The sequence below is a fragment of the Lynx canadensis genome, chromosome B1 (assembly GCF_007474595.2).
Source record: "Lynx canadensis isolate LIC74 chromosome B1, mLynCan4.pri.v2, whole genome shotgun sequence".
In the NCBI taxonomy this organism is placed as follows: Eukaryota; Metazoa; Chordata; class Mammalia; order Carnivora; family Felidae; genus Lynx; species Lynx canadensis.
The window spans coordinates 59,566,132-59,590,861 of NC_044306.2; the positions used below are offsets into that span (position 1 = coordinate 59,566,132).

At 35.9% G+C, this 24,730-nt stretch overlaps 1 protein-coding gene across 2 annotated transcripts; it reads left to right on the forward strand.

Annotated features, from left to right (window-relative positions):
- The first annotated feature begins 287 nt into the window (after window positions 1–287).
- CBR4 (carbonyl reductase 4) lies at window positions 288–22,577 on the forward strand. 2 transcript variants are annotated; one of them, XM_030312777.2, is made up of 5 exons: window positions 288–630; window positions 2,902–3,022; window positions 3,666–3,802; window positions 6,327–6,461; window positions 20,881–22,577. In XM_030312777.2, exons 1-5 carry the CDS (start codon window positions 489–491, stop codon window positions 21,057–21,059), a joined length of 714 nt encoding a protein of 237 aa, XP_030168637.1. In that variant the 5' UTR covers window positions 288–488; the 3' UTR covers window positions 21,060–22,577. The 2 variants fall into 2 exon arrangements, with proteins under 2 accessions (XP_030168637.1, XP_030168638.1); XM_030312778.1 differs by lacking the exon at window positions 288–630 and adding an exon at window positions 643–1,828 and having other exon boundaries at window positions 20,881–21,345.
- The last annotated feature ends 2,153 nt before the right edge of the window (window positions 22,578–24,730 follow it).

A 24,730-nucleotide genomic window follows, 5' to 3' on the forward strand; every position in this document is an offset into this window, starting at 1 on the left:
GTCTTAACCCTTAGTTCCAGGCAAACTGGAATGGCAGGTCATCCGAACTCTAATTCCGACTGCCATGTCCCAACGGGTATGGAGGTACCCTCCCGCCTTGATTCCTTTGAGTACATTTCCCACTGAGCAGTGCGCCCTTGCCTCTTCCATTCTTGCGTGAAGACTACAAGTCCCAGCATGCAGCGCAACTCTAATAGGCCAGTCCTCATCGCTCGGGCTCTTTCACGCCCGTGTCTCCCGTAGGGCGCAGGGCCTGAAGGCCTGTGCGTGCTGACGTTGATGCGTATACGTCATACTCTTCGCGCCTCTTCCCCCGCCTTCTGGGTGGCTAAAGTCCGGTGGCAGGAGGCGTAAAGCGGTGCTTTTTCCGAGGCCGTCTGGCGGTTTTTTGAGGGGGAGCCCCAGTGGCTTAAAAACCCGAGGGAATCTGGATAGGGGCCGCCACTCCTAGCCCTCCTTCCTTCGAGTTTGCGACTCCGCGGTCCAAGATGGACAAAGTCTGTGCTATTTTTGGAGGCTCCCGGGGCATTGGGAGGGCAGTGGCCCAGTTAATGGCTCAGAAAGGCTACCGACTGGCCATCATCGCCAGAAATCTGGAACTGGCCAAAGCCGCCGCCGGTGACCTCGGCGGTAGGTACCAAACTAGAATTGTGCACTTGTGGGGTGCAGCCCGAGAGCCTAAATTCTCCTCGTTTGTAAAACGAGGCCTGGCCTTTAAGGCTCTGAGGTTTAGCCGTTTGGCTTCCCGCGTTCAGGAGCAGCCTTTCCTCAGTGTGGACAACAGACTGGGTGGAGAACCCCTTATCACCGTTTCCCGCAGTGTTTCCTGCCACGCTGCCTGCAGCCAAGGACAGAACAACTTGGGGTTTTCTTTGAGACTTAGCAGTCTTGTGAGGCCCCATTAATTAAGCCCTCACCTCCCTGAGGCTAGTGCTAACCGTGAGGCGCTGTTTTGTTTTGGTGTCTGGAAGGAGGGAGACACAAACTTTCTTTGTAGGGTAAAGGGCTCACTGGTGCCGTGAGGTCCCGGGCGCCGCCTGGAGACTGGGCTGGGTGGAAAGGAGTTAAGGCAGGAAGAGTAGGCGTGTCAAGCCTGAAAGGCTCTGTATAGTTTTGCTGTGGGCTGTTTTGGCCCACGTGCAAATACACAAAGCAGTGTTTCATAGACAAAACTCTTTTTAGTACCAGCTAGTTTTGAGATATACCTGTTTTGGCTCTTTACCTCCATAAGCATTTGATAGGTTATTAAATTGTTTTGGTGGTTTTTACAAATGGACAAATGAGACTTCCAGATTCCTTTTTATTGCATTTAAAATTCTTTTTTTTTTTTTTTTTTGCTGTTTATTAATGGATTAGTAATTACTTTTCATTATTTTGCAAACTTAAGTCTTTTGATCGTAGGGAGAAGTAGGATGTAGGATAGATGCTAAGACGCTGCTATTGTTTACTAACTAGAACGGACAAATGCTCCTTATTCACTATCATGGAGGCATTGGGAAGTTTAGAGTCCTGGGATGCATCTGGTGGCTGTAACCTTTAAAATAACAATACTGATTGGTTCACCCTAATTGTGCATATGGGTTGGGAAAATATTAGGCTCTTTAAAGAAGCAAAACAAAGTACAAGTTACAGAGCAGGGAGAAATTCAGTGAATGTTTCTTGCTGCTCATATTCACTACCATTATGTTATTCTGACAAGAGAGTGAGAAAGTGGTTTTCCTTATGGGGTCATCCCAAGCCATTAGTGTTTGCTGGAATAGATAAAACCTGTTGGTTGAGCTTCCAAGGGTTATTGTGGACCCAACAGGTTTTCAGATGAACGCCAACGGTGAGTCACAGAGGATGCTTTGGGCCTTTCATTTCCTTGAATTATGTGTTCCATAAGTGTTTGGTTTGCACACTGTTTCCAGAGACATGAGAGTGTAATTTTAATGTTAACATAATAGGCAAGGTCAGCCAGAAAATAAGGAATTGTTTAGTTTTCAAAAACCCCTATATTTTAGAGTATTAAAATGATGTATTATTAAATAGAGAATGCTTTCTTTGAAGTGTATTCTTTTGATATTTATGCATTTTTAAAAAATGGACACTTAAAGGGAAGTAACAGTTGTTTTTAGTAAAAAGTTATTTTTTTTGGTGTGTTTTTTAGTTTTTGCATTTTGTTTTTACACCTTCCTGCTTTGTAATGGTCAGCCTTGAATAATAGTTATTCTAATATATGTGCCATAGTAAAAAAAAAAAAAAAGTGTGAGAAACCCTAGGGTATATTCTCAGGATCAGGAAACCAGTTAAACACAACTGTAACAATTAGACATAAATTTATTTTTTAAAAAAATGTGTATTTTGAGAGAGAAAAAGGGTGAGTGGGGGAGAGGCAGAGAGAGAGAGAGAGAGAGAGAGAGAGAGAGAGAATATCCCAAGCAGGCCCCGAGCTATCAATGCAGGCCTGACTTGGGGCTCAGTCTCAGGAACAGCAAGATCATGGCCCCAGCTGAAATCAAGAGTAGAGGCTTAGGTAACTGAGCCACCCAGTTGTCCCATAAATTTCAAAAAAATATAAAACCCAGAACACTGTTGAATTGGGTAGCATGGGGTCATTGTGGAAGCTATAAATATTGTTAGATGAGTCTTACAAAGCCTTATGAACATAAAAAGGGCCCTCCTGCCATTTTTTGTTGATGAAGAAATATTCTTAAGGTTTACTTCCCCACCGACCTCCATCCCAATTTTATTAGACTGAACTCCATGAGTAGAGGAATCCATGACATAATCATCTTTTATCTGTAGGTTCTAAATTAGCACAGGTGTAGGTCCTAGTAGATGCTTAACAAATGTGTATTGAATAATTTTTAAATTCAAGTCATAATTTATAAGTAGTTCTAATTTAACTTTGTTGTCTAGGAGATCATTTGGCATTTAGCTGTGATGTTGCCAAAGAATGTGATGTCCAAAATACATTTGAAAAGATGGAGAAAAATTTAGGTCGAGTTAATTTCTTGGTAAATGCAGCTGGAATTAACAGGTTAGTCACAGACTTAAGTACTTTTCTAATTGTTTGTTTTGGTATGAGTAAATATATTAACTTACTTTACTTCTAAGTGGAAGAAAATATGTATTTTAAAAATTGGTCTATCTATACTTCCTTTTATATTGAGATATACAATAAGGGTACAATTTGATCAATTTTAACATGTAATCACATTCATAGTGAACTGTAGAACATTTCTAGCACTCTAGAAGGCTTTCTTTAGTTTGTTCCCAGTTATTACAGATAACCTCTATTCTGACTTCTGTCACCATTATGTAAGTTTTTTCAGTTCATGAACTTAATGGTATCAAGAGTAGATATTTTTTTTTCTTGTTAAAAGGTGAATTTAGGACAGAATACTTAGAATAGTATATTAATTTTCTTGCTAACAGGGCTTACTATAATGTGGGATTTTCTCAGTTTATTTAAGCTTTTTTGGCTACTTTTAGCTGATAGGAATATTCGCCTCTCAGCCAGCTTCTAAGTTATCTTTTCTAGTTTATCACTTATTTTAATGCCTCTCAAATCAGATTTAAAATGGGACTCTCTAGGCTTTCTAGCTCAAATATATACTTCTTGACTTTTTAAATTTGTTTTATCCCGTTTTTAATTTATATGCCACTGCTGTTTTTTGTAGGGATAGCCTTTTAGTAAGAACAAAAACTGAAGATATGGTATCCCAGCTTCATACTAACCTCTTGGGTTCCATGCTGACTTGTAAAGCTGCCTTGAAGACTATGATTCAACAACAGAGAGGGTCTATTGTTAATGTAGGTAAGTCTTCACCTGTGAAATTGTTTATCTCATAGTGCCATAAAAATATTTAATTGACTAATTTGGAGTTTATTCATGTGTGAAACTTGGATGAAATGGGTCTTTTTATTTGTGGAAAAAGGATTTGATTAGGTGATTAGTGGGTAAAACGGGAATCACGGATTCACATCTTTCTAGTGATCAAAATGTTAACTTTTTTTTTTAATGTTTTTATTTAGTTTTGAGAGAAAGAGACACAGAGCAAGTGGGGGAGGGCCAGAGAGAGAGAGAGACACACAGAATCTGAAGCAGGCTCCAGGCTGAGCTGTCAGCACAGAGCCCGACTTGGGGCTCGAACTCACGAACTGTGAGATCATGACCTGAGCTGAAGTTGGACACTTAACTGACTGAGCCACCTAGGCGCCCCAAGCTGTTTGACTTTTTAAGAGAAATTGGACACCCTGATTTTCATGTGAAACCTGGTTTTTAAAATACAGATAAGGAAAGTAGATTGAAAAATTTTAGGTAGTGGAGGATAGAAAATGATCTCTACAGCAGTTATGTGTGTGACTGATAAATCTAGTACAGAGGTTTAGGAGGAAGTTTTGAGTGAATAATCTTTTTAGTTTTTTTAGAGTGACTGTAACTAACCTCTAGTTTTCAGTTCATCTGACCCATGGAGTAGTAGATAAACCACATAGGTGTGTTCGTAGACCTTAAAACGCAGAATGACTTAGAATTTTATTTCAGTTTGGTAATTTGAAAATAGCATATCATCTGCCTTTTAATTTTAAGTGGTCATACCTTAAAAGGCTGCAAAAGGGGAATGCTGCTCCATTAGAGTAAATGACCCTGTTGTTTTTAATATAGGAAATGGCTGTCCAAGCCAAAATGTAGGGTTTTTCTCTTTTGAAGATGAAACACGAATACTGTGCTAATAAGAATTAGAACATTTTTGACATTTACCCTTAAAAATGTAAGAAATAGGTTTTCTTAAAAAAGATTAGTAAATGATTAAAAAGTAAAAGATTTAGTTGACCTTTGCCTTGTAACACAGCCAGGTAATGATTTTGGATTCTTAGAAGCTGGTATACTGGCCTGTATATATCACCTGATAATATGGGTGTATTGTTTAACTCTAAAATATCCCCTTTTTAGATATATTTAAAAAACCCACATCAGTCCTTTGTGTACATGCAAAACTTTTAGAATTGTGCAAAAATAATAATTGAAAATAAATTAGGAGAATCTTTTTACAGAAAGGACTACTTTAAAAAGTTCATTGATTTAGGAGTTAACTCTCACTAGATAAGCAATAGTGTGTGGCATGAACTAAAGTTTCCTATTTGGCCTTTCTTCCATGCCTATATTTTTCTTTTTTGTGTCTCTCCATATTTCTCTTTCTCCCAAATACCCATTTCTCTGTCTGTGTTTTCTCTGATGTTTTTTTTCCTCTCTTTCTTCTTCTTCTTTTTTTTTTTTTTTTTTAAATTGAGAGAGAGAGAGAGAGAATGTGTACACTTGAGCAAGCCAGGGAGGGGCAGAGGGGGGGGGGAGAGAGAATCCTAAGCAGACTCCACATTGTCAGCACAGAGCCCAACTCAGGGCTCAAACTCATGAACTGTGAGATCATGATCTGAGCTAAAGTCGAGTTGGATGCTTAACTGAGCCACCTGTGTGCCCCTCTTTTCTCTCTTTCTGTGCTTCAGAGTTCTTTTCATCTGTCATTAACTGGCATGTAATATATAATGTAGATATATTAATATAAAAAGTGGGGTGTTTTTCTTTTCCTAAAATAAAATTACTTTTTTGAAAGTTTTGTGAAGTTCTTGATTAATTTTTTATATCATAAGTACAGGTCACTGGTGCAGAAAATTGTTTCCCCACTTCTGTTTTACCAGAATTTATTTGCATACAGTTGATATTTGAATTATAAATTATTCTTTCATATTCATATAAATGAGACCACCCAAGAATCTTTAGTAGGCAGTACTAGCTATAATACATCACTGAAGATAACTAAATTGCAGTTTTACAAAAAGCTTATAATGAACCTTAGTTAATTTAGATTGATGGTAGTTCAAACTTAGTGAGATTTATCTTCAGATGAACTATTTTTTTTAGTTGGAAATGAATATGTCCTTAATCTGTGTTGTAGAATCATAAAATTAATCAGCCTTTGTCTGACTTTTTCTGGTTTTAACCTCTTCCTACTGGAAGCCTTTAAAAATACTATAGGATTTTCACCATGTCTCACCTACTAAGAGATGAGATTGGGTTTCTTTCACTTAATGGATCAGTTCTCAAGCCCTTGCCTGACACACGAAGTTTTACGTAAGCTTCTTTCAGAACCTGTTTTCTGTTTGTATCTGGAGCAGACTCCAACCCTAAGTCTTACTACTCAAATGATGCTGGTTAGAATTCCTAATTTTAGCAAAGGACAAGGTAAAATGCTTTGTGCCTTTGTTTGTTTCCTGTAAGATTATCTAAATATTCAAGTAATCCATTAATTGGTTTGAATTTGCTTTCATTTTATTTTTTCTAGGAAGTATTACTGGTTTAAAAGGCAATTCTGGCCAGTCTGTGTACAGCGCCAGTAAAGGAGGATTAGTTGGGTTTTCTCGTGCTCTTGCTAAAGAAGTAGCAAGAAAGAAAATTAGAGTGAATGTGGTCGCACCAGGTCAGTGAAAACTTTTTTCTTTTTTTTTTAAAAAATTGAAGCATAGTTGATATACGCTATTATATTAGTTTCAGATGTACAACATAGTGATTAAAAAATGATGTGTATTATAAAATGTTCACCATGATAGGTGTAGCTTTCATTTATCTGTCCGTATGCAAAGTTTTTACAATATTACTGACTATATTCTCTATATTCTACTTTCCATCGCTGTGACTTATTTATTTTATAATTGGAAGCTTGTACCTCTTAACCCTCTTCACCTATTTTGCCCATCCCTTCATCTTCCTCCCCTCTGGCAGCCATCAGTTCTCTGTATTTATGAGTCTGTTTCTGGTTTTGTTTGTTTTGTTTTTTAGATTCCACACACAAGTGAAATCATGCTATTTGTCTTTTTCTCTCTCTTATTCACTTAGCATAATACCCTCTAGGTCTGTCTATGTTGTTACCAATGGCAAGATTTCATTCTTTTTTATGATTGAGTAATATTCCGTGTGTGTGTGTGTGTGTGTGTGTGTGTGTGTATGTATCACACCTTTATCCATTTATCCATCATGGTTGCACATTTAGGTTTTTTCCATTTCTTGGCTATTGTAAATAATAGTAGATTAAACAGGGGGGGCATATATTTTTATGAATTAGTATTTTTGTTTTCTCTGTGTAGATACCCAGAAGTGGAATTACTGGCTTATATGGTATTTCTATTTTTAATTTTTTGAGGAACCTCCATGCTGTTTTCTATAGTGGCTGTGCCTTCCCACCAACAGTGCTCAATGGTTTCCTTTTCTTCACATCCTTGCCAATACTTGTTATTTCTTGTCTTTTTGATACTAGTCATTCTGAAGGTATAAAGTGATATATCTCATTGTGGTTTTAATTTGCATCTCCTTGATGATTATTGATGTTGAGCATCTTTTTATGTGTCTGTTGGCCATCTGTGTGTATTCTTTGGAAAAACGTTGAATCAGGTCCTCTGCTCATTTTTTTTTTTTTATAAATTTTTTTTTTCAACGTTTATTTATTTTTGGGACAGAGAGAGACAGAGCATGAACGGGGGAGGGGCAGAGAGAGAGGGAGACACAGAATCGGAAACAGGCTCCAGGCTCTGAGCCATCAGCGCAGAGCCTGACGCGGGGCTCGAACTCCCGGACCGCGAGATCGTGACCTGGCTGAAGTTGGACGCTTAACCGACTGCGCCACCCAGGCGCCCCACTCTGCTCATTTTTTAATGGGGCTATTTGTGGTTTTTTGGTGTTGAGTTGTAGAAGTTGTTCATATATTTTGGATATTAATTCCTTGTTGGATATATCATTTGCAAATATCTTCTCCCATTTAGTAGGTTGCCTTTGGTTTTGTTGATAATTTTTTCCTGTGGAAAAGCTTTTTAATTTGATGTAGTCCTAATAGCTTATTTTTGCTTTTGTTTCCCTTGGCTGAGGAGACAGATCCAGAAAAATATTGCTAAGGTGAATGTCCAAGATGTTACTGTCTGGCTTTTCTTTTTTTTTTTTTTTTTTTTTTTTTTTTAGAATTTTATGGATTCAGATGTCACATATAGATCTTTAATCTATTTTGAGTTTATTTTTATGTATTGTGTAAGAAAGTGGGCCAGTTTCATTCTTTTGCATGTAGCTGTCCAGTTAACACAATTTACTAAAGAGACTGTCTTTTCTTCATTGTATATTCTTTTCACCTCTGTCACAGATTAATTGACAATGTAAGAATGGGTTTATTTCTGGACTCTCCATTCTGTGCCATTGATCTATGTGTCTGTTTTTGTGCCAGTACCATACTGCTTTGAATACCGTAGCTTTGTAATATAGTATAAAATCTGGGATTGTATTACCTCCAGCTTTGTCCTTCTTTCCCAAGATTGTTTTGGCTATTTGGGGTCTTTTGTGATTCCCTATAAATTTTAGGATTCTTTGTCCCTAGTTCTGTCAAAAATTACTATTGGTATTTTGATGGGGATCACACTGAATCTGTTGATTGCTTTGGGTAGTATGAACATTTTAACAATATTAATTTTTCCAGTCCATGAACATGGAATATCTTTATGTTTATTTGTGGCATTTTCAATTTCTTTCATCAGTGTCTTATAAGGTTCAGAGTGTAGGTCTTCTACCTCCTTGGTTAAGTTTATTCCTTAGTATTTTATTCTTTTTGGTATAATTGTAAGTGGGATTGTTTTTTAAATTTCTCTTTCTGCTGGTTCATTATTAGTGTATAGAAATACAACACATTCCTGTATTGGTTTTGCATCCTGCAACTTTACTGAATTCATTTATTACTTCTAGTAGGTTTTGGTGGACTCCTCAAGATTTATATATATCTATATAGATCATGTCATCTTCAAATAGTGCCAGTTTTATGTTTTTCTTTTTAAACGTAATTTATGTATACTTATGGCTTTGTACAGTAATAGGAAAGATTGTTCCTGTGTTTGTAAGTACATCAGCATCATCAGGCACTTCTGAGAGAGTATCAGAATAGGAGCATGGACTCTTCACTATTAATAAATTCTTTTTTTTTTTTTAAGGTTTATCTATTCATTCTGCAAGAGAGAGAGTGCACACGCATGCATGAGTGCAGGGGAGGGGCAGAGAGAGAGGGAGAGAGAGAATCCCAAGTGGTCTCCACTAAGCACAGAGCCCGATTTGGGACTTGATCCCATGACTCTGAGATCACAACTTGAGCCCATATCAGTAGTCTAATACTTAACCAACTGAGCCACCGAGGCGCCTCATTAAATACTTGGGTAGTGAAATTGGTGAGGGTATGACTATATCTTGACAGGACTTAAATGGCTACATCTGGCCACACTGCCAGTCTGTGCGCCACCTTCAAGAAGGAGACCAAGAGTAATGCCAGTTTGCTTGCATAAACCACATTGCATTTTTAAATAAATGATTACTCTCAAACTGAAACCACAAGAGAAACTTCTCATTTAAAAATCAGTTATAAATTAAGAACTCTTAAGAGCTGAATGTTAAGAATTTCAAGGTAGGTAGGGGGTGAGTATTGGTAACATATCCACTAGTTGAACAATTCAAAATGGTACACTATTGGAGAACTATTTCCATTTTTTTTTTCTTTTTTTTTTTTTTTCAATGTTTTTTTTTATTATTTATTTTTTTGGGACAGAGAGAGACAGAGCATGAACGGGGGAGGGGCAGAGAGAGAGGGAGACACAGAATCGGAAACAGGCTCCAGGCTCCGAGCCACCAGCCCAGAGCCTGACGCGGGGCTCGAACCCATGGACCGCGAGATCGTGACCTGGCTGAAGTCGGACGCTCAACCGACTGCGCCACCCAGGCGCCCCAGAACTATTTCCATTTTAAGTGTCCTCTCTCTTCTTGGAATATTCCATTGATTTATTGCTCATTGGCATACATTTGCTAGTTAATTTAGACTTTGTCAGTGTCAAAGCAGAACTTTCCAAGTAATGCATCTATTACCTAAATATGTTTCCTAAGTTTATCTTATGGGAACAATACTTATTTATATTTAAAATATTTGAATAGGTCTATAATAAAATATGCTTTTAATAACAGCACAAACCAGAAGGAATAATCAAACAAGGATGCATATGTGATGACATTTGCACATTTAACTAAGCAGTCATGTACTGACATAGTAATTTCTCTAGAAAGTCAATATTCAGACAGAAAAAGAATTGCTAGGGATCACATGTTTGTTTTTAAAATAGACAAGATGCTCTTCACTGGACTTCGTTTTACCCCAGAGAACTACCCAGGATTCATGTTAGAGTTTCAAAACAAAGAAAAACTTGAAGGGTAAAAAGATATTTACACAGACTCGGGGAAGAAACATCCTTTTTGAAGTCAGTCTATGAAGTAGCAAGATTTTAACAGCAATTTTATTTGTGGTTGTTTCCTTAATGAATGGATGGGGGCTCTGAGGCTCATTGTGCAATGGCATGGGAGGAGGAAAGTGGTAGGACATGGTAACAGAAATGAGAATGTGAATACCCTGGCACCAGAAAGTACTATTACATATGCATGAGGCACTGCTTAGAGGAACTAAGGTTCCTAACATCAGACATATGTTGAAGTGGCCAACAATGAAGATGACTGTTTAATAGATGTGGCTTTTTAATAATTTTTAAAATAGTAGAAGTCACAGTGGGAAACTTGCAATAGAGCTAGCCTTCTTTAGGAAATCTATCAGGAACACTTGTCTTTTTGTTAAATATGTAGGAAAAACCAAGCCAGCAGAGATGCAATTCACTTGTAAGACAAAGCAAGTTTGATTTGGGCTAAGTACACAGAAATCAGAGACTTCTCAAGAAAACAAGTAGAACATTATTGTGCACCTGTTTCTTTTAATGTGCTGACTTTGGGCATTCCTCATGGCTTGAAAATACGGGTGGATTAAATGGGATGCAAAGCCAATTAACTTGGTCTGTCAGTTACAGGTAATTGGGAAATATTAAAACAGTGATTAGAATTAATAGTGTAGTTTGGTAAAGGCAAAACAAATTTTCCAATTCTTAACTTATGCTAACGGTTTAAAATGTAAATTCAAATATACAATTTACATCTGGTTTTTTGGTCTTCAAATTAATTGCCTGAAATTTTAAACAAGTTCTATTCAATAGCCATCTGTACTCATGAACAAAAGCATTCTACAGATCACTTAAGTCCCTTTTAAAAATTTCCTCCAATTTAAATTTCCACATTATGCTAAATAATCTGTAAGATGGAAAGGGAAAGAGGGATGAAGTGTCAGTGTGTTGATATAATATTCAAGATAATTATAAAGCCAACTTTCACGATACCAAATGCAAGCACAGAGTTATAAGAGAAAACTTTTGCCAAAGCTTATCTTGAAGTGGTTTAGTTGCTCAGTTTGAGAAAGGGACCATATTATAGATTCTGGTCTCTGTTCTGATCTACAGATGTTACAGGCCTCCCAGAGGGGACTGAAACAATGCAGCATATAAGCATCTATCAGAAGACTCAGTGCTATGCAGTGTGTTTAGTTCACAGGATAATAGAAGCAGTTGGAATACCTACATAAAAACATATTAAGTTCCTAAACATGAACTGCAAAATGGTCATAACTATATGTCACTCTTCAGCCAAAATAGGGCCAGAAATGTTGAATAGGTAAGTATTAATTACAATGACTTTAAGATTAGTCAGAAACCTTCCTCAAGTACCATCCCAAAGTGTACAGACCAGTTAAACATGTATAAAATTAGTACTAATCCAGCTAGAAATCCAAAAATGAAAATTACGGATGCTGCATCAAGTATCTGGGATTCCATAAATTTATAAGCAGATAGTATAACAAAATAGACTCTAGTTTTAAGAAAACATTACAGTTCAGTATCCCAAAAATAGGAAGAAGTCTCACAATAACATCAAAAATCATTTTATCTGGAAGTTAGAACCATTTAAATGTACAAATTTGAAAATAACAAATGAATTAAAAAATAAGAGCTGTACAAAGTTGATGTTTAATCTTTAAAAAAATTTTTTTTTCAACGTTTATTTATTTTTTTTGGGACAGAGAGAGACAGAGCATGAACGGGGGAGGGGCAGAGAGAGAGGGAGACACAGAATCGGAAACAGGTTCCAGGCTCTGAGCCATCAGGCCAGAGCCTGACGCGGGGCTCGAACTCACGGACCGCGAGATCGTGACCTGGCTGAAGTCGGACGCTTAACCGACTGCGCCACCCAGGCGCCCCGATGTTTAATTTTTTTAAAAAAAGATTTTGACAAGTCCATTATTTCAGCAGATTGGTTAACAAGCTGTTAGTTCTCATGTGAATTATGTGGCAATGCTGTTCACTGGAGGTGCAGAATGGAGAGCTTGGTTCTTTGTGATTTGTCAGTTCAGGAGATCATAGGTAGTACAGACAGAAGTTTTAACTTACCAAGGACATGAGAACATGGCATTATTATAAAAAGTGTAAACTATCCTTGGACCAAATGGATATAAAAAAACCAAAAACATACACAAATTACCTGGATTAGTAAAGAGGGTGATAAAAAGGTGCTAAAACTCAAATCTACATTATCACTCTTTGGTGTGATAGAAGTTTTGCATAGATATTTCCTTGGCTTTTGGATAAAATGATTGTTTTTGTATACCTGTGCCAGTTAGCCATGGGATCTTTGTCCTAGCTTACTGTAGGTATTGAAGAATTGATTATCTATATGAGAAAAGACATTTTGGTTCATTGGTTGGTTGTTTGAGAGTGTTAGGTTGGAGTAGATCTTTGCCACTTTTTCATTTCAAGTCACTAATGACTCCAGCTTGTATATTGGAGTTGGTGTTTTCTTTGTCAGTGATGCTGAACTAGCAGGGATCAGGGAATTGTCAAAATGTCCTGATAACCCTTGTGCTCTGTAATGTGACTTCATCTCAATGAACATTTGATAAATGACTGTGGTTTCGATACAGCCATTTTAGGGGGGCAGGGGAGGAAAGAAAAGAAAAAAAACTAAAACCTGTAGTCATTTTGACACTGCTTTCTGTTTGTGTATGCTTATGTAACCTGGTTGATTTTTGTGTTAGCTTAAACCATATACAGAATTACTTGATTCTCGATTACTTGAGATTTGGGATGTATGTATTTGCTTCCCTCCTTTAGGGATTGCAGTAGTGTGGGTGGTGAAGAGTTCTAGTTCATGATGATCTAAAAGTTGAATGATTTAATGGTAATGCAAGTGTTTCTAACTCATAATAATAACTCAGCAGATTTCCTGAAGTGTCTCCTATATGCAAGGGTTCCAAAATTATAAAAAAAAATGAGTAAGATATTTCTGCTACAAGGAGCTAAGTACAGTGATAAAGACTGACATGTAAACAAATAATTAAAATGCCGTATGATGAATATAAAGTAGAGGAGCATATATATATATGATGCTATGGAAACACTGAAGAAGGAATGCTTAATTTTGTCAAAGTGAATCAGTCGTCAAGGCAACAGACTAAATAGTGGGAATCCAGTTTGTATACAAAGGGAAGTTTTATGAGTGTTAATGGAAGTGTGTTTGTATAGCCTTTCCTAAAGATTTTACTTTCCAGTGCCAATTTGTACTACAGAAAAAAAACCTTATTGCTAAAAATGTGGCCATTTCATAGGGTGACCTTTCTTATGTTGGGGATGCATATTTAGCAGGATTCATAGTCTGAATATGTTTATTGGCCAGAAGTGAAGTGTAAGTGGAAGTAGAAGAATTAAATTGATTCTATGGATTATTTATTTATTTTGGGTAGTAATTTCAACCAGATTTGTCATGTCTTTTAATAGAACTGACAAACCTCAGAATTAACAAATATGTTTCTTCTTATGTCAGTTTTCCTGGTCACCTTCAAATGGAGTTTCCAGTTAAGGAAAACAATTAAGAAGCAAATCATAACAGAAAAAGCAAGAAAGAGAAAATAATAAGTTAGGCCATTAATCCCTGCCTAATATTATTGACTTTTTAAAGATCAGTTAGTTACTAAGCTTTGGTATTCAAATATAAAATAAATTTCTCATCATGGATAGATCTCACTGATTAGAAAATATTGAATATGAGAAACAATATTTGATAAATTGAAACTATAATGGGTACATAACTTTAAAAATGTGTTTTCAGTAGATAACAATGGTACAAAATTCAAAAGTATAAAAAGGCATAGACTGACAAGTGAGTCTTCTCTAATCATCTAGTTTCTTTTCTCAAAACAACCACTAGAGTTAACTAGAGTCTTCAGTATTTCACACACAACCCAATAAAGTATGTGTGTGTGTATCAATACATATAATATATAAAAATATAAATCTGTATTTATGTGAATATACAATATGTGAATATATAAATATATATATAAAAAGAAAGCACAAATTGTATCATGCTGTTCGTAGAGTTCTGTACCTTGGCTTTATTCATAGTGCAGTAGTGTATCTTGGAGTTGATTCCATATTATTCTATATAGAATTGCTTTACATTTTTAAAATCTCAGCTTTATGGAAGTATAACTCCTATGTCATGCAGTTCACCCATTTAAAGTGTGCACTTCAGTGGTTTTAGTATAGTCAAAGAATTGTTCTATCATCACCACAATACATTTTAGAACATTTTCATCATCCCAAAAGAAACCTGTAGCCGTTAGCATTCACTCCCCATTTCCCTCCAATCTCCCCAGCTTCTAGCAACCACTAATAACCTACTTTCTGTCTCTGTAGAGTTCCCTATTCTGATACAGTTCATATAAATGAAATCATACAATATGTGGTCTTATGTGACTGCTGTATCACTTTTACTGGCTGAATTAAAAGACAATAATGTCTGTCTTAGGGGTGTACCATAATTTATTTAACCTATTGCCTCTTGATGGGCATTTGGGTTGCTTCTGATCTTTTGCCATTATAACTAATAATGTGGTGACAGTACCTGTGTGCAATTTATCTTGTACATGTATGAGTATATGAGTATAATCCTGGGAATGAAACTTACAAGACTCAAAGGGTATATGCATTTTAAGTTTTGACAAGTAGTACAGCATTGCATTTATTTGTGTAGGATACCTTAAGTGTCTACCCTTTCCCCCCTTTTTAAGTTGAAGAGCTTTTACATTTACTACTTGGAGAAAATCTTGTTGACAAATGCTTGCATAAGCTTTGCCGCTACTCAAAACAGATATTATTTTGGTGCTCTTAATATGCCACTTGATATGGAGATGGTTTTTCACACTGCTTTCCTATATGCTTTTACAACCATAACATTAAGACATATGAAATTTGTTCTGGTTAAAATCTTAGTCTAGTTTCTGACAACAACCTTATTTGTTCTTCTTTAAAAAAAGTGTCTGGGGTTATTTTAATTCTTTCTATATACCAAGGACTTGATACCTGAGCTGGTATCAATTAGTGTACATCCCACAATTGTTAATACTGGTGATAGGCTAAAATCCTGGCATCTTATTTAAATACATGGTCTGTGCTGTACATAAAAGCTTTCAAAACTAAAGTAGTGACCAACAGATATGGAAATGAGATGCTGTTTATTTATATAGCTAGCCAAAAATGGATAAAAGAAATATGTTTTCTTGAGAATTTATCAAATATAAATTCTCATCGGACAAGAACCATGTACATGATTTTATGAGGAAGAGTATATCTGTACCTTTTTAAAAACAATTTACTGAGTGTGTTGTCATGTTTGTGGAACTAAAATGGAAGACATGCACTCGACTTAGTACAAGGATACATTTCAGTTATCTGTTTAAGGAGTGACAGCTTTGTATTTAGCTGGAAACCCTGAATTGCCCAAGTGATCAGTAACATCATTTGCTAGACAGTGGCACCTACTGGTAGTTTGTAATTTTTATAACCCAGCTTGAAAGGCATTGTAAATACATATGTAGTAAAGCAAGTAGGAGAGCAACATTTCCAGAACTTTATAAATAAAGTAATAATGATATGGAAGAGATGCCTGTGGGGCCAAGGGGAGAGCACAGTTTGTGCAATACAAGCACAAAAATGAGCATGTTTAAGGACTACTAATATTTCTGCTCAGGTCTTATGATATATGATAGAGAATCTAACAGGCTGTTTATATGCGGTCAGTGTCTTGGGTTGTGAATATATTTTTAAATGAGGATCACACGGTTCATGAGCTATAGCATAAAATGACATTGAAATTTGGTAGAGCCTGGAGTAGCTTATCATTAGAGACTAGCTACATGTTTTTTATTTGATTTCTGATAAATTTGGGGATGATATACATGAATTCTTAAAAGCTGAAGGCAGATTTTTAGGGCAATAAAATTATTTTATTTTATGCTATTGTATGGTGGATACAATTATTATATTGTATGGTGGATACAATTATTATACCAGCCATATAGTGAACGCTAACGTAAGCTACAAACTTTACTTAATAATGTATCAATATTGCATCATCAAATGTACTACCCTAAGGCAAGATGGTAATAATTGGGGAAAAATGGGGTAATGTGCTCAATTTTTCTGTAAACCTAAAGCTGCTCTGAAAATAAGTCTATTAATTAAAAAAGCTGCTGATAGTGATGAGAGAAAGGTTCTTGTTCCTTGGACCTGTTCTTGGTCTCAATATCAAACATCAATTTCAAAGAGGAAAAGCCAGTATTGGTGAATTCATCCCTTCCTTTCAACTTGGCCTCTCATGCCTACTTTATTTTAGACTTTCGGTGTAGAGTTCAGGGATGGCTATGGGATCCTCAGGGATCCCATGAGGATTGTCATTATAACTATTCATTCAAAGACAGAGACTCTTAAAACTGAGAACAAACTGAGGGTTGATGGAGGGTGGGAGGGAGGGGAGGGTGGGTGATGGGTATTGAGGAGGGCACCTTTTGGGATGAGCACTGGGTGTTGTATGGAAGCCAATTTGACAATAAATTTCATATTTAAACAAAACAAAACAAAGACCTGGAGAGAATCTGTGCAAACTTCCCTTCATGAAATAACACCCTTATCCAAACTTGAGCAGTAGAGGGAAAATCTTCATGTAAGGTGGGTGTTTGAACATCAGGATCTCAGTTCTGGACTTCTTGCAATCATTGCTGGATTCAGGGGACACACATCTCTCTCCTTCTCAAATTCGACCTAACATGGACACAGATTGTAGCAGGGCTGAATCCAGGTTGTAAAGTTGAACAAGATCTTATCAAAAGCTTCAAGATACTTTTTTCTGTTCCATGCTTCTCACTTACCTGGTTGTTTTTTGGAAGACTATAGTCTGCCCTCATGGCCCATATCTGTGGCATAAGACTTCTTTTCACCTACTGGAATTGTCTCACTGTTTTGGGGTGCCTGGGTAGTTCAGCTGGTTAAGTGTCCAACTTTTGATTTTGCCTTAGGTTATGATCTCACTCATGGGCGCGTAGCCTGCTTAAGATTCTTTTACTCCCTCTCCCTTTGCCCCTGCCCTGTGTGTGCGCTCGTGTCTCTCTCTCTCTCCCCCTCCCTCCCTCTCTCTCTCTCTCTCTCTCTCAACAAAACAAAACCCAAAAAACCTTGTCTCACTATTTAAATCTAAGATTTGCTTTTCAGTACCTCATGCTCTGTTCTAGATCTTTCTTTTTTTTTCCAAGGCGGAATGCCTTCAAATGGCCTCTCACAGATTGTGTGGCCTTATTCTTTGTCTCCAAAAGGACAGACCCATAAGGACTGATATCCAGCCGGAAGCTGGGCAAATGAGTTTCTTTCCACACAGAATGAATAAAAACCTAGATTAGCATCAGCGCTTCCTGAATTGGAGCTATTCTACTTGAGGGTCCTTGTAGGGGAGCCCACTTTCCTAATCTTCAAGTTAAGTAGTCATTTAATGAGGCATACTTTTCGTCTTTGAATCATAGTTTTGTAGAGCTAAAGGAAATCTCAGAGGTCCATCATTTTCAATCTACTTACTATATGATACAGAAATAGTCATACAGTTTTAGATAGTACATGACTTTGCTTGGGTCATAGCTTTGATAGTATTAGCAGAGCAGGGAACCAGAATCTAGTTTAATGTGTCCTAATCCAAGGGTCTTTTTTTACCACAAAATGCTGCTTTTGAGAAAAAGTTACTAGGACCAGTTAGAAGTTGAGCCTGGGATTTGCTAACTGATTGTCACAAGGTCTTTCTTGCAAACCATTTTTACTGTAGTTTTTTTGAGTTTTTTCTCTTTCCTTGCTTTTTTTTTTTTTTTTAAGATTAAAACACATTATTGATTTTCTGTTGAGGGCTTTGAGAGTTAGGGGAGAAACATGCCAGTTTTGCCAGAATTAAAACAACCTTAGATTAAAATAAGTGTATCATGAACTCTTTGAGAAAATAATGTCTTTTAAATGTTACGTTCATAATTTTAATTCCTTCAGCTTTTTTTTTTCTTTTTTTTTTTTTGACAGAATGAGCGTGAGTGGGGGCAGGGGGTATAGAGAGAGGGAGAGAGAGAGAGAATCCCAAGCAGGCTCCACACTGTCAGCACAGAACCTGACGGGGTGGCAGCGGGACTCAAAATACGAACCATGAGATCATGACTTGGGCTGAAATCAAGAGTCAGGTGCTTAATCGACTGAGCCACCCAGATGCCCCTAATGCATTCAACTTCTTAAACATGTGAGATAGTTTTTTTTTTTTCCTAATACACTCTGAGGTATCTTTGAAAATAAGTGTGTCCAAAGACCTAAAACTTTGGATATCAAGCAGTCCCGTGATAGTGCTTTTTAAGGTAATTTGGATTGCCTGTTGATCATTCTGACTCTTCACTGTAGATGAAGTTTCATTTACAGTTCACTTGAAATTCTGCAGAGGCTGGTTATCCAGTGTTATCTGTGTCAGCTGCTTCTCTTTATTCTTTTTTCCTCTGGCCATCTCATTGTTCTTAAAGATGAAAGGGATTGAAGGAAATGTTGCTGACTTTTTAAATAAATGTAGTAGCAGAAGAGGTCATATTTTACAGTGTAATCTCACAATGAAACAGTGAAATCTCACTGTCTTATTTCACAGTGAAATCTCACAATGTAAAATTATTTTGTTATTCCAGGCCCTCATTACAGACCACCTGAAGTTAGTACTGTGCATCTTTTTCAGTAACTTTTTATTTGAATACCAAAATAATATATATCTGTTGTAGACGATTTGGAAAGTACAGACAAGTACAGAGAAGAAAGTAAAAATCATTACTTGTAATGCTAGTAATTAGTGATAACCACTGTTAATATTTTGGTGGGACTTTTTTTGTTAGTATATATATTTTTTGTTTTCTTTTTAATAATGGGATAATGCATTTGTAACCACCTTTTTAATATGCAAATATTATTTTCCACTTTTAAATGTTCTTCTATAGCATCATTTTTCATAGATACATATTGTTCTATCATGTGGATATACCATGATTTCTTTAAACAGTTCCTTTTTGAAAGACATTCAATTTGTTTCTGGTTTTCCCCTAATAAAGTTGTCACTGTCATAGGCCTTGTGATAGAAGAATCTATGATTATCTCTCATAAGACTTTTCAGAAACTGTTTGGATATTTATGAGTGAAATCTAAGGCAAAGAACAATTAAATAATAACATAGTATTACATAATAAACCAGTGACTTAATGTTAATTTTCAGTATAGTGTTTAATTCACATTTATCCTTATAGTTTAAAATGTCACTGTATTTAGGTTGATTTACAATTTGAGTGACAAATGATTTAATTTTAACATAAGCCACTTTGAAAACTGTATTCTTCAGATTGCACGTTAAAGTTTCACTTCACATGTCTGACTTTTAGTCCATATATTTTTCATGACCTTAACATTTTAAAGATCTTTTCTATTGTTAATTTCCTGAGGGTTAATTATTTGCTTTCTTTTTAAAAGTTTAAATGATTGAATACTATACAGTATAGTAATTATGTAATTGAGCACTTTATTGGTAATATGTATTTGTCTCAGACTAATCTCACAAGATTTTCTTAATAAATTTAGAATTCTTGCATATATCTACAGTATGAACCATTTAGAATTGGTTGCGTAATATATAGTACTTTATACTATAAACCTCTACATGTTAGAACATGTTCTTTTTGAGCTTTATTTCATATACCAATGCCATGTTAAATTTTGAATTTTCAGTGTATTATGCTTGCATCAGAATTGGATCATTTCAAGGATGCCTGAGTGGCTCAGTCAGTTAAGCCTGTGACTCTTGATTTTGGCCCAGGTCATGATCTCATGGTTCATGAGCTCAAGCCCCACACTGGGCTCTGCCCTGATAGCTGAGAGCCTGCTTGAGATTCTCTCCCTCTCCCTCTCTCTGCCCCTCCCCTGCTTGTTCTCCCCCCCCCCCCCCCGCCCTTCTCTCTCTCTCTCTCAAAATAAATAAATAAACTTTATAAAAAAAGAATTGGATCATCCCATAAGATATTTTTCTTATGAATATTGGAAATATTGGTCTTTCTGATCAACTATCTTAGCTATAGCAAATGAAACTAATTTTTGTCAGAACTGTCAAATCAGTTCATGTCACCACCTTTCTTCCCTCTAACCCTACTACCCCTCTACCCTCAATCAAGTAAAAATTACTTTTTTGTGATACTTTATATATAAGGATATTCATCAGATGTCCTTTTATTATATTTAGGGGTACAAGTGTTTCTTCCATAAACTACAGGTTCCCCAAGGAATGAAATTTTTATTCATGTTGTATCTACCCACTTGTATTGTGCTATGAATTGGGCGAAATAATTGGGAGTCAAATATTTTGGTGTTATTCAGTTAAACTTAATGAACATGCTTGATTGCTAGCAGAACTCTGTATTTCCTAAACAAGTTTATTGATAATCTCAAACTTTCTGATGCAAACTATTTTTATTTAGAATTGCGCAGATGTCTTAGTGTCTCTAAGTGTCAACTAAATAAACATTTTTCTTTTAGGATTTGTTCATACAGATATGACGAAAGACCTGAAAGAAGAACATTTAAAGAAAATTATCCCTCTTGGGAGGTTTGGAGAACCTATTGATGTGGCACATGCGGTTGTGTTTCTTTTAGAATCACCATATGTTACAGGGCATGTTCTGGTAGTGGATGGGGGATTACAACTCATGATATAATTTACAGATTATTCAGTTAAAATAGTGATTATAATCAAAGGCACACTTGGGCTGTTGATTTATTTGTATTTGGGCTGTTGATACCTACATGGGTGACATTTGCTAATCAAACTTATTGATGCTACAAATACTATTTCCATTTTTATATGAATATGTCTAAAAAGAACAGTGTGTGACCAGTTGTGTTTTCTAAATGCTAAGAACCTTATAGGCTGTAGCAATCTTTTTTTTTTTTTTTTTTTCCAACGTTTATTTATTTTTGGGACAGAGAGAGACAGAGCATGAACGGGGGAGGGGCAGAGAGAGAGGGAGACACAGAATCGGAAACAGGCTCCAGGCTCTGCAGAGCCGGACGTGGGGCTCGAACTCACGGACCGCGAGATCATGACCTGGCTGAAGTCGGACGCTTAACCGACTGCGCCACCCAGGCGCCCCATAGGCTGTAGCAATCTTAACATATAGACATTTGCAAGTGCTATAAACAGACATTATTTTAATTTACATATTTTGTTGCGAAAGTGACAAAAATTATATGGTCTAATGGTTATGAATTATTTCATTGTATCAGGCAAAATTCTCTAGAAGTTAACCTTGTGAGCCATTGCTAAGATAAGAGTATTTATAGGGCATTGGTTAGTTGACAGTATTTTAGCAGTCCTGCCAAAGTTAAACCTTGTATTCCTTTTATATATGCCTTAGAAGATCAATTTTTATACAGGTTGGAAAAAAACATCAGTTAGATACAGGCATAAATTTAGAATCCAATTTCTTTGAGTGCATTACTCCTGATTAAGCAGTTGGGCAAAATAATTTACAAATACAAGTGTGGTACAGTTGATCCATCCTGTAGAATTTCTCAAAGTGATGTGTAATAATAACCCTTAAGGTTTTAATATCTCGTATAGTAATGAGCTACATAGATATTATCAATTTAGGAAATAGAAGTAGTTTTTTTGTGTGTGTTTTTTATCCTCAAAACACTAATTTTAGCAAACTACTTAAAAACAGTGTAAGAAATTATGACATTTTAAAAATTCAGAATATTTTGTATGAATGAATGTAATAATTTTTATTATAAAATTTTAGAAATAATTACTTATGAATAGCATAAATGATACTTTAAGTAAATATGCAGTAACAGTGAATAAGATGTCTTTATAAGGAACAGTTAAAGCATTAATTTTAAAAGAAAATATTTGCCCGAGAATGGAAGACACAAACTGAAATATCAGGCAACATCTATTTTGCATTGAACTCTTTTCTGGGGAATAGTGTGATATTTTAAATGTCACTGGATTCATGTTGATTTTTATTATTTATCATTTTGAAATATGGTTTAAATATTTACTGCACTTTAAAAAGTAGGTTTTATTGGAGCTGAACATTATTTTATGTAAACAGATTTTATTTTATATTGCAAGTCAGTGCAAAGGTGTGAATTGGATGTACTAAATAAATGCAATGTGATAAAAGTAATAAAAATAAAAAATAAAAAGTAATAAAGTCAGATCTAATTTCTATGTCAAGCTTCCTGATTCCTTAAAAAATTATTTTAAATTTATCTTCAACATAATCTTTACTTAAAGAAGTTTATTTAGGAAGTAGGAAAGTTAATTAGTGTGAGTAAAATGAGTGTCACTAATCAAATTGTTTACTAAATGCTAGCATGGTAATACTTGGATTTTATCAGGCATTAACAGTTCCAGGTGCATAAAAGAAATGGAGCAGTCTGGATGGTTTCCAGTGTTGTAGCTGATGCTTTTAAGGTAGGAGAGTTTATGGAGAGGAGTAGGCCATTTTTCTTTCTTTTTTTTTTTTTTTTTATTGTTTGTTTTTTTCTTTTTCTTTTTTTTTTTTTTTATGAAATTTATTGACAAATTGGTTTTAGTAGGCCATTTTTCTAATGCTGCCTCACCTGCAGGCCTTTAGCTACCTGCATTTCTTCTTTATAACATCCCACGTAGGTTTGAGTTTCTTTCTCTGGATATCACATCTTCTGAAATCATCAGTGAGGGTGATTTGACTGGTGATTAGGAACAAAGCAATACATTTCACTGACTTAATGACATTAAAGCTACAGATAGGTTTAACCTTTAAGTGTGTGTATTTGCACTTCAAGAGATAAAACCTTTTTAACTGTTACACCCCCCTCACCCAGGTCATAACAAACTAGTAGAATACGGGAAGAGATCTTGAAATAGGTAAAATAAGCCTTTACTGTTCCATTCCAGGCGAATTCTCCTACTCCCTCTGACCTGGTAGAGTTTGCAATTTAATGCATGCATCCTGTTGCTCAAATCAGTTGGCAGGTGTTTTTTATGCGCAGCCATTCAAGAACTTCAGTGAATTCTTAACAACTTGGCAAATATACAGTTGACCTTTGAGCAACATGAGTTTGAGCTGTGTGGGTCCACTTATATATGGATATCTTATAGTACTGTAAATGTATTTTGTGATTTTATTAACATTTTCTCTAGCTTTATTGTGAGAATACGGAATATAATACATATAGCTCACAAAATGTTTTCACTCACTGTTTATGTTGTTGGGAAGGTTTCTAGTCAACAGTAGGCTATTAATGATTAAGTTTTTGGGCATCACAATATGTGGATTTAAGACTGTGCAGGTGGTCAGTGTTCCTAATCCCCTGCATTGTTTGAGGGTCAACTATATTCAAATTATCTAATAATTAAGTTTTTTTTAATATTCATTTCATCTTGCAACTACATTGTGAGCTCCTGGGAATAAAGACCATATGGTGTTTTCATTCATTTAGCTAATTAGGAAACCAAATATTGATTGAATTCCAAGCAGGCTCCAAGCTCAGCGCAGAGCCTGACTTGGGGCTCAACCCCACAATCACGGGATCATGACCTGAGCTGAAATCTAGAGTTAGACGCTCAACAGACTGAATCCCCCAGGCTCCCCTAAACCACTATGATTTTTTGGTTTAAGATCATCAGTCCATTACTTTTTCCTGTTGTTGGTGATAGTCATTGAGATATATCTGTTCTGACTTTTACTATGTATCCTGGAATATTCTTTTTTGATCAAATCCCTATGATTTACTTTTTGGTAATTTATCTTTTTTGGTCATTTATCTCTAATTTTGATGCTTACTTTCAATTTAAAACTTAATTTGCTGTGGGGCACCTGGGTGACTCAGTTGGTTAAGCATCTGACTCTTGATCTTGACTCAGGTCATGATTTCATGGTTTGGGAGTTTGAGCTCCCCATTGGGCTCTTAGCTGAAAGTGAGGAGCCTGCTTGGGATTCTCTCTCTCCATTTCTCTGCCCCTCCCCCTGTTCTCTCTCTCTCTGTCTCTCTCAAAATAAATAAACATTAAAAAAACCCAAAAAAACCTGAATTTGCTATGCTAAGCCAATCGACTATTTTCTCTTAGGCAATAGACCTTAGTTTGAATAATTACCAGAAATTTAATTTAGAATTCTTGGGCTAATAGTTGAGATAAGGGTAGTATCAGTATTACCTGCAGAACTTTGTTTTTTCAAAAGAATATTTTTAATTGAAGTATAGTTGACACACAATGTTATGTTAATATCAGCAATTCAACATAGTCATTCAACTACTTTATATTCACAACTGTAGCATCTGTCACCATACAACACAATTATAAAACCATTGACTATATTCCCTATGCTGTACCTTT

Bases quoted from the DNA above. Each gene is read 5' to 3' on its own strand.
- CBR4 (XM_030312777.2), top strand. From the start codon at position 489: ATGGACAAAGTCTGTGCTATTTTTGGAGGCTCCCGGGGCATTGGGAGG. The intron at 631-2,901 runs GTAGGTACCAAA...TTTGTTGTCTAG, and splicing joins CGCCGCCGGTGACCTCGGCG to GAGATCATTTGGCATTTAGC. The intron at 3,803-6,326 runs GTAAGTCTTCAC...TATTTTTTCTAG, and splicing joins AGGGTCTATTGTTAATGTAG to GAAGTATTACTGGTTTAAAA.